We start from the raw sequence: 10,516 nt of genomic DNA, 5'->3' as shown, positions 1-10,516 counted from the left end.
CATTATCAAGAATGGACAGGTGCTTGGCTCTTCTGAGGAAATATCCATTAGATGGAAGGAGCACTTTGAGGGGCTCCTCGGCCTGGTGGACATGCCCTCCTATCTGTGCATTACCTCCTGGCTGGATCCCATCACTGTTGCCAAAGTTAACTATGATGGTCCAAGAACCCCATGGTGATGAGGCTGCTGGAGTGGATGAGCTTTGACGAGAGATGCTGAAAACACTGGACAGTGTTGGGGTAGAATGGTGAACATTTCATTTCAATATCATGAAAGGCAGGTAAAATACCCTTGGACTGGCAGGCAGGTGTGGTGGTTCGTTTAGCGTTCTTTCGTTTCTAGCATAAAGTATTGCATAGTTATTCAAGCAGTTTAGAATAATCGGTTTTGAAATCACCGATGACATCACAACTCATTAAGTCCGATCACAGCCCGTTTTTTTCCATTACATTACCTTTGAAAGCGTAAATTCAATGTAGGTGCTGGCAATGCAAAGAAAAGGAAAACAATTACAGTAATAAAGTTATCAAAATGTGAACTCACAAGTGAGTATTAACCTTTAATCACTTTTTGTTTTTATCTAAACCATTTTAAGAAATTTCTTTAATGATTTTTTACAGTACAGTATGAACAGTAACTTTTATTACTACTGCAGTATTATGTACAGTTCGGTACATTACAAGTTTTTTGTTATTTGTAAGTGTTAACTGTTTTATATGTACAGTAAGGTAAAATAAATGCTAGACTGAGGCAAACATTTGACTAAGTGACATTTAGTAAGAACTGTATGAACGTGTTTATAACTTACATACAAATTCAACTTAAGGACAGACAAACGGGTTTTGTTCTTAACCCAGGGGCCACCTGTCATTGAATTGCATTTTCTATTGGTGAAATGTAAATATCTGGATACAATGATGAAAAGGGGTACTTACCACACCCTGTTGTCACCACCTATCGTAGTTGTCCTCACGGTTTAACATCTGAGTGCTGTCTTTTGGAAATCATCACACCACCAAGCCCAAGCTCTTAGACATTTTTCTGAAGTAAGCCACCCGGACCCAACATGGAGAGACACATCCTGTGCCCCAGGGAGGAGAACTACCTACGTACCTGCCATAGCACAGAGTCCAGTTTCAGGATGTCAATGTGGTGCCTTCAGAGCTGTTTTGCTTCAAGATGCTAAGCATTACAAACCAAGCTAAATGTCCCTTTCATGTGTTTTGTCCTCTGCCACCTCTACTGAGGTGTGTGTGGGTGTTTTTGGGCTACCATGAAGCTCAAGGTAAAGCAACCCTTAACCCCAGGGTGCATGTGCACTCCCACAGTCATTCAAGTAGGGTCAGTCAACGATTAACCGAACTTGAATGTCTTTGGAATGTGGGAGGAAAATCAGAGTAACACCCACATTAGACACAGGAGAACATGCAAGCTGCACACATCACATCTCTAGAGCTATGCCACCGAATCAGCAAAAGGTTAATGAGGCCACATCGCTTCACCAGCTCCACTGGGTGCTAATTATACAGTGCGCTGAGGCAGAATATAAAACTACTCTCCTTTACTTGGGATTTTTTTTTTTTTATTATTTAAAACCAACTGTACAATCAAATGACAGGACGGAATTAAAAACCTGATTTTATTCACTGGTTAACTCGCACAAGCTCCACAACATTAGTGGCTCAGCGGTAAGCCGCTCTTGATGAAATAGGAGGACACCTAAGAAATATTAAAGTCAATGTTTTATTCTTCTTGCACCAAGGCATCCATTTTAGTCTTTTTGATTCTACAAAATATTAACCATGGGAGTGTTTTTTTTTCCTGACACAAGATCTTTTCAAGTTTATGTGCTGGTGAACAAGACCAAAAACAAAAAAAAAAACAAAACAAAACAAAACATGATATTGCACTTCTGAAGCAGGGTCTTCCTGGATGAGAATCCAGTGGTTATACTCATGCACCAATGACACCTGGTTACACCTGTAGGGCCACCAGGTCTGGAGTGTTACAAGCTTAGGGGTCACAATGCTATTTTGCCGAAACGGGGAGAGGAGGTGTGGGTGATGATGTCGCTCCTCTACCCCTTACACAATCAACTTCTGTCAAGCTCCACCATCAGAGTCCGCCTGCTTTTTCCCCCTGTTGTCCTTCCTGGCCCATGTCGCCTTTACTTTTCCCGAAGTACACAGACTCCAGCATCACAGCGCTGGGTACCCATGGATGTCACCACCTCCCAGCTGTCAATGATGGGGTCATAGCACTCTATACTGCTGAGAAGTGAATTACCGTCATACCTGTAGAGAAGAACAGTGCTCAGAGATGGGAGAGCAGAGATTGTGCAGTAGCAGATCTGACATAATCAAGTTTTCTCCCACTACAATTACATACACTCGTGGAGCAAATTATTAGGAACACCTGTATATCCATACAAGTATCTAATCAGCCAATCAGGCGGCGGCGGCAGCAGCAGATGAAGCATAAATTAATGTTCACATCAAACAGCAGAATGTCAAAAACATGACATCTCCAACATGGCTGGTTTGAGGATTGGTACTTGGTAATTTTCATGCACAACAGTCTCTAAAGTTTAGTCAGAAAGGTGCGAATAGCAAAAAAACATCCAAGTGGCAGTTTTGTGGAAAGCAACACTTTGTTGATGAGGTTAGCGGAGAATGACTGAACTGGTTAGAGCTGACAACTCAGATAACCACTCCATTACAACACTGGTGAGCAGAAAAGCATCTCAGACTACACAACATGTCAAACCCTGATGCAGCAACAGAGGACCATGTTAGGTTCCACTTATGTTAGCCAAGAACAGAAAGCTGAGGCTGCAGAGGGCAAAGGGCTCACCAAAAGTGGACGGCTGAAAAATGTAGCCTGGTCTGATTAATCAGATGATAGGGTAAGAATGTGGTGCCAACAGCATGAATTCATGCACCCAAACTGCCTTGTGTCAATAATCCAGGCAGGTGGTGGAGACACCATGGTGGTCCTGTTAATATCAATCAAGCATCACTTGAATGCCATGGCATGTTTTAGTACTGCTGCTGACTATGTGCATCCTTTCATGGTCACAATTTACACATCTCCTAATGGCTAATTCCAGCAGATAATGTGCCATGTCACAAAGCAAAAGTCATCTCAAACTGAGTTCAGTGTTCTTCAGTGGCCTTGGCAGTCTCTGGGTCTTAATTGAACAAAACACCTTTGGAATGTGGTAGAACGGGAGATTCACAGCACAAATGTTCAGCTGACAAGTCTGCAGAAACTGCTTGATATGCATGTCAACATGGACCAGAATCTCAAAGGAATTTTTCCAGCGTCTTCTGGAATCCACGCCACAAACAGAGAGCAAAAGACGGCCCTACCCATTATTAGTATACTGTTCATAAAAATTTGCTCAGCGAGTGTAATTGTCAACTTTCCAAAATGACCTAATTGTATTTTGATGTGTCTACTTCTGTGCACAAGCTTATGATAGGCAGACAGATAACATTTTTGCTGCCTTTTTCCTCCATAAGAATTTGATAAACTCCATGCGTGCATTTAATTGTTTTGTTTTCTCCAACCTTTAGCATATGAGAACAAAGAACATACCCAGCTATCGCATACAGCCTCCCACGCAGGACTGTGGCGCCCACATAGCACCTCGGTGTAGTCATGCTGGTAACAGTAGTCCAGGAATCAGTGCGGATGTTGTAGGCTTCCACTGAGGAGAGATGGGCTGTTCCATCAAAGCCTCCCACCACATAGATATGGTCATTCAGTAAGGCCACGCCAGCCCCTGTTTGGTTCACAAGACACATTAATCAGATAAATAATACAGAAATAAGAGATCGAGAACTACATCCTAGCAGCTAAGGTGGTGAAGACTAAACCGTCCCAGAGGAAGGTAAGAGCTATCCCAGGAACCATCCACAGACCCAGAATAATATCATGAAGGTCAATCACATACAAACAAGGTAAGAGTATTGATGATCAACAAACACAAATGAGGAAGCACTGCAAGACGGACAGGTACAGAAGAAATCAGAAAAGAATAAACTTGCAAGAAGTGGATTTAAATGTATGACTGATTAGTCTTCTTCTTTCGGCTGCTCCCGTTAGGGGTCGCCACAGCAGATCACGCTTCTTCTATATCTTCCTGTCCTCTACATGTTGCTCTGTTACCCCCATCACCTGCATGTCCTCTCTCACCACATCCATAAACCTTCTCTTATGCCTTCCTCTTTTACTGTTTCCTGGCAGCTCTATCCTTAGCACCCTTCTCCCAATATACCCATCATCTCTCCTCTGCACATGTTCAAACCAACGCAATCTCGCCTCTCTAACTTTGTCTCCAAACTGCCCAACTTGAGCAGACCCTCTAATGTACTCATTTCTAATCCTGTCTGTCTTCGTCACACCCAGTGCAAATCTTAGCATCTTTAACTCTGCCACCTCCAGCTCTGTCTCCTGCTTTATGGTCAGTGCCACCGTCTCCAACACGTATAACATAGCTGGTCTCACTACCGTCCTGTAGACCTTCCCTACAGTAAGAAATAAAAAAACAAAACAAAAAAAAAAACTACCGATATGCTGAGTGCTTCTTGACGCAATTCTTTCCTGATGGTAATGACTATGATGATTACTTGGATGAGTGTGAGCTTTGATTGCCAATACCTAGATACATTATGTGATAAACAAAATTTCTAAGTTAAGAATTCATTTTCATTAAAGCATTACTTGCTAGTGTGACTTTAAACTAAAAACCTCGGAGTTACTGAATGTTTCATTCTCCTTTGTATTGCTTTTCTGCAGTCTCCCTTTTTCTAAAGCAATGATGCTTAACTACCGATTTGATTTTGACTTAGATTTGGGAAAACATCCATCTAGCTAGCATTCAGCATTGGCAACCTTCATTTTCTAAACTAATTCAAGTTGTGCTCTGTATCACTCTTGACAGTGATCTTATCAGACGTTCTTCTGATGAAAGGAATCTTGGTGTCATTTTTGATTCCTCCCTTTCTTATTCTGCCCACATAAACCACATTAACTCTTTTAGGGTGGATGTCGACTTTTGTCGACAGGAGGGCTTGAGAGCGCATGTCGACAAAAGTTGACATCCAGGGGTAGAGGGCGACAATCAGCTGTTAATAGTGACAAAACTCACTGTTACGTCACAGGCATTCCCTCTCAGCTTGGAGGAAAGTTAAGACTCATTGACTCGGCATCTAATCCTTGCGTGTGCGTGAGTTAAGAAATGTAAACAAAGGCAAGATGGCATCGACATCTCCTAAGGGAGTGAAGCGAGTGCAGAAAAGAAAATACTCCGCAGACAATGTTTTGCGCATTATCGCCGAGTCGGACTCTTGATTTTTCAGAATCTGATTTTGTTGACGGTGATCAGGAGATCGAGCAAGAGAGTGAGGAACTGGCATCAGCTGTTTGGACACCAGCCAATGCCGACCCAGCTGATTGGCTTGCAGCTGCGCGATGCACCTACAGCAAGGTTCGTGTGGAAGGACTATCCAAACATTGATCCGTGGGAGCCAAACTGGCTACCAGACTTCACAAGACAGCACAGCTTGCTGTTGGACTCGACAGATTACCAGCCGCTGGACTACTTCAGGCTGCTCTCTCCTGATGCTGCTTTTCAGCTACTGTCAGACGAGACCAACAGGAATGCAGAGCAATTTTTTGAATTGCCGGCTGCGCTTGCATCACATTCTCATTTTTCAAAGTGGAAACCCACAACAAAAGAGAAGATGAAGGGCTTTGTGGCATTACAAGTAGAGTTGGGACTAGACTGGTGATATAACTTCAGGGAGCATTGGTCCAAACGTGCTCTGTCCGCTGGTGGCTTTGGACAGGTTATGCCACGTGATAGGTACGTGATGCTGCAAAGTTTTATTCACTTCCGTGATAACCAGAAGCAAATCCCTAGGGCTGAGCCAGGCTATAACCCCATGTATAAAGTTCAGTCCCTGCTTGACATTGTGGAACCAACATATAAACAATTTTATCAGCCTGGCAGTGATTTGTCTGTGCATGAATCTAGGGATGCCTTTTTATCTGCCAATATATGCCAGACAAGCCCACGAAGTATGGCATAAAGGATTTTGTACTGGCAGAAGCAAACACTGGTTTCTGCCTGAAAGTAATTACATATGTAGGAAAGTATTTCTTTCAAAGAGAGAACTGTCCCTTGACAAGTCAGGGTTGTGCTGGAGCTGCTTCAGGGCTATGAACATTTGGGTCATGTTGTGTACATGGACAATTTTTATACATGCCCAGAATTGTTCATGGAGCTAGAGAGCTTGTGGCACAGTGAGGGTGAACAGGAGACACAGGCCTTCACAGTTGAAGCTAGACAGGCTGAAGATGAAAAGAGGTGACAATACGGTTTTCATGCAGGTGGAAAACTTGGTGGCAGTGGCATGGCACGATGTCAAACGGGTGACTCGTCTCTCTACAGTACACACTAACAATATATGTGAGAAAGTGCAGCAACAGACAATTGAAAAGGAAGGCACCAATGCAACACATACTGTAAGCAGTGCAATGTGGCAATGCATGCAACTGGCTGTTTTGAACGAGATCAGACTTTGCTGTGTAACATGTATCTGAAATCATAGAGTATGCAGGCTCATACAACATGCAAGACAGTAACATTTGTCAAAAGTAAATATTTGCTGTTGATTTGATAAGTTAAACAATTACATTGTGTTCCTTTTTTAAAAAAAGTTAGTTTTTGGAAAAATATTCAGCCCTGGGAGAAAAGAAATAAAAAAAAAATTAGCCCTAAAAAAGTTAAGAAACTTTCACCTCCGTAACATATCCCATGTTCGCTCATTCCTCTCCTTTTCTAATGCTGAGAAACTTGTCCTTGCTTTTATCACATCCCTCATCGATTATTGTAACTCCCTACTGGCAGGTGCCCCTTCAGATCTTATATCACAGCTCCCGTTGATTCAAAACTCTGATGCAAGAGTCCTTACTCGAACCAGCAACAGCAAGCACATCACAGCCATCCCTGCTTCGCCTCCTCTGTCTCCCCGTGTCTTACAGGACTGAATATACAATTCTGCCAATAACCTACAAGGCTTTAAATGGCCTCTCACTGGACTACAACAGTGACTTTCTCCATTACTCCCACTAAGGTCCTCTGATGATTCTGGCCATCTTGTTGTGCCCTACACTAACTAGCACTCTATGGGTGACAGCAGAGGCCTTCAGCTATATAGCACACAGACTTTGAATGACCCCCCGAAATTAACGAGATCAGCCAACTCAATTCCTTCTTTTAAAAAACAACTTCAAACTCATCTGTTCAGGAAAGCATCTAACTTAACCTGGTATTCTGCTCCCTCTTTTCAGTGTTCTTCTCCGCCCAGATGCTCAGTATAATTTGTGTGTGTTATATCACAAATTATGCTATTTGCTAGGCTTTTCTTTTAGTATTAAAATTTAGTATTTTATTTTGGTTTATTGTCTTTTATTCTACTAATGCTTTGTGTATCCTGTTGCTATCTGTTTTAGTGTTCAGGAAACATTTGTATCCAATGTTACATATACCTGCTGTTCTAAGACTCTGTGAAGTGCCTTTAGCATGGGAAAGATGTTATAGATTATTATTATTCATAATAATAATAATAATATTGTCTGGTTGACTAGCTGCAAAAAGCCCTGGAATGATTATGGGAACTTCACGTGGCAAGCTTTTGAACTATGGGGAGAAAAAGGAAATGAAGATTAAAATTATAAAATGAAAATGCAATCTCTCTTTTGTAACTTATTTTTCAACATTTACGCACAAAGATGCTGCAAAAATTAAAAATAAAATGAAATGAACACCATTTGCAATTTCATTTTCTGCCTGAACAGCAATGAAGCTGCAAAAATGAAAAGCAATAAGCACTGGCGCCTACTGCTGTTCACTGAATTATCATTCAAGTTCTCAATATGCAAATATTAGCATTAATTAGAGTGGATTACTAGGTGGGCTTTGCACTTTTACTCAAAGCGATTTACAAAACAGAACACTGGTAGGTTGTGAGACACACCGAGGGTCCCATGGTGAATCAATGGTTGGACCTGAATTGGTGTCTTTATGGCTAACACTCTGCTGCATTTAGTATATTTTTATTTGCCTTCTTTCACCTGCCCAGAGTGGTTATAAGTAGTTCTGAGACAGGAAGGTATCATGAATGTATTTTAATTCCAAATTTGGTCTCATCTCATCATGTGGATAAGGTGAGTGAGAATTATCAACAGCCAAGCAGTGCAGCTTTGCGGCTACGTCCGTGGAATCCAAACTGCCATTTCCTTAGCAGAATTCTTTATTTAGGTTACATCACATTTGTAAACTAGCAAGTTTGTATTTACCTGAGTAAATATTCACCTTTACTATTGGAGTGATTACCTTGAGAATATATTACGGAATTGAAAACTGATCACAATTACAGTTCTCTCTCCAATAACCAAAAATCTATATATCTCTCTTAGAGGCTAAAGTGCAACAACATACTGACAAGAAACGTTTGGTGCATTCTAAAGAGAAACTGCAGTTGTGCTTTTCAAATGATATGACCTTTGGAAGAATTTCCAGCCAATGTGCTCTGAAGAGGCTCATGGAACTAGCAGACATCCCAAGGACACACCGTACTAGGGTCTGAATGTACAATGCATGTAGGAGGAAACCACAGTGTAGGTGAAGGGGTGGGAACGTTAACTATTTGTTCTTTATGTCACCTTATACAATTTCTTGCATTAGGCATTTGTTAGTTTTCGCATACCCCTGGGGGTCTGAGCGTAGGGTCAGCCTTTGTACAGCACCCCAGGGACCAGCAGAGTAGGATCTCTTTTGGCAGTAACAGGGTTTCGAACCAGCAACCTTCTGGATACCAGCACAGATCCGAAGCCTCAGAGCCACTGAATACATACCCTCAGCGGTCTGTAAGTAAACAAAAATCCATCCTCATAAAATCACACTGGTGGGCTATACTAAAACCAAAGTAAAAAAGTTCTAGTAAAACGTACTTTTGTTTTTCAAAGTACAGAAACATAAAACTGGGTGTGTGTAGACAGATAGGTGGTGTGTACTAATACAAGTGTGTGTGTCGACAGACTGACCTGAGCGCTTTGTGGCCATTGGAGTGATATTTGTCCAGTGTCCAGTCTGAGGATCATACCTTTCCACAGAGCTTAGTATGTTAAGACCATCATAGCCTCCTGCAAGAAAGAAAACATAAAACAGGAAAAATTAAAATGTTATTCCAAAGCATTGTTACTGAACTCTTATCATTTTCAGCTCAGGATGGCGAGTGTAGGCCACTTTTCCTGATACTTTCCCTTTTTGATTCGCTCATCATATTATATTCTGCTGCTTAATTTGCTAATTCCTTTCACTGATTTCAAAGTATGAAATGAAGCATCTGCTATGGTATCAGCTCTAGGTTATGAAATGTTAAAATACAAAGTAACAGATTGAGGCTAGTTTCAAACAATTGGTGCCCTGTGCAGTGCTAGACCCTGACTTGTGCCCAATAGCGACAGACTAGACTGCGACTTCTCTGTCATCCCAACATTGGATCACTTGGGTTTATTTATGGGAACAATGAAACTGCACAAGGCCTGCGGATATTTGTGCTTCACTATAAATTGGATAGTGTTTCCCTGTTCATTTTATTATGGTTTAGTTTTGGTGATTTCATTACTCCACTCTCATCTGTAGTTAGATATAGCACACGTCATGGCTAACTATTGGGTTGCTACTGCTTCCTATCTGTATGTTCTAATCAGAAGATATGGTAAGAAAACATAACGCAGGATATGTTCAACAAATTCTAAGACTGGCTACCATGCAATGCTGCTGTGTTTGCAAGACATTGGCACATGCATGTTCCATGTAATGGCATAACATCCTGCCTATTGTGCCCAATGTTTGTTTGCTAAACAAATTGAGTTTAAAAGAAAGATGTGCTTAGCAGTTGAGCCAAGCATAAAATATCCACTTTTGAGCAACAAGTCAATGTAATTTTGCTAGTGTCGTGGTAATCGAAAGACTGCAGGTATTACAGCAGGTGCATGGACACCAAGCATTTAGCCACAGTGTTGCACTCCTCTGGTATCATCGAGAAGATCTCTTGAAGATGATACCCAAAGTGGTAATGATATAGATGATTAAGGAGGACCACGGGGAGCTGCAATAAATGGTTGAGTTGCACAACGCAAGTTGCTATGAAATTCCCATACAAGCACTCTCCATGTTAAGTGCTTGCTGTAACATTTGTAGTGCTCCAATGACTTATTTACTAACAAGCTGGGAAATATGACATTGGCCCATTGTTCAGAATTGGACGCAATGTGCTATGAACACTTTTTTCAAACTCCACTGAAGAAAAAAAAAACTTCAGTGCACATGAGCAACCAAACACTTTACAATGTAGCAAAGACATGGAACTAGCCGATGACAATGGCTTGCTACCATACACCAGCGCCACTCAGTGGCCAGTCTTAGAACTTACTATTC

At 41.5% G+C, this 10,516-nt stretch overlaps 1 protein-coding gene across 3 annotated transcripts in view; it reads right to left on the bottom strand.

Moving 5' to 3' along the window:
• Positions 1–1,571: 1,571 nt before the first annotated feature.
• The window catches only part of LOC120526294 (kelch-like protein 12), a 38,534-nt gene continuing 29,589 nt past the window's right edge, over positions 1,572–10,516 (bottom strand). For all 3 annotated transcript variants that reach the window (XM_039749414.1, XM_039749416.1, XM_039749415.1), the window contains exons 10-12: positions 9,118–9,216; positions 3,601–3,787; positions 1,572–2,294 (exon numbers count right to left, since the gene is read on the bottom strand). In XM_039749414.1, coding sequence (XP_039605348.1) covers positions 2,168–2,294; positions 3,601–3,787; positions 9,118–9,216 — 413 coding nt within the window. In that variant the 3' untranslated portion in view covers positions 1,572–2,167. The remainder of the gene's footprint in view (positions 2,295–3,600; positions 3,788–9,117; positions 9,217–10,516) is intronic.

This window comes from Polypterus senegalus, chromosome 3, assembly GCF_016835505.1.
Source record: "Polypterus senegalus isolate Bchr_013 chromosome 3, ASM1683550v1, whole genome shotgun sequence".
Classification (NCBI taxonomy): domain Eukaryota; kingdom Metazoa; phylum Chordata; class Cladistia; order Polypteriformes; family Polypteridae; genus Polypterus; species Polypterus senegalus.
The sequence above is the reverse complement of the archived record's forward strand: the minus strand, read 5'-3'. Positions and strand labels throughout refer to the sequence as shown.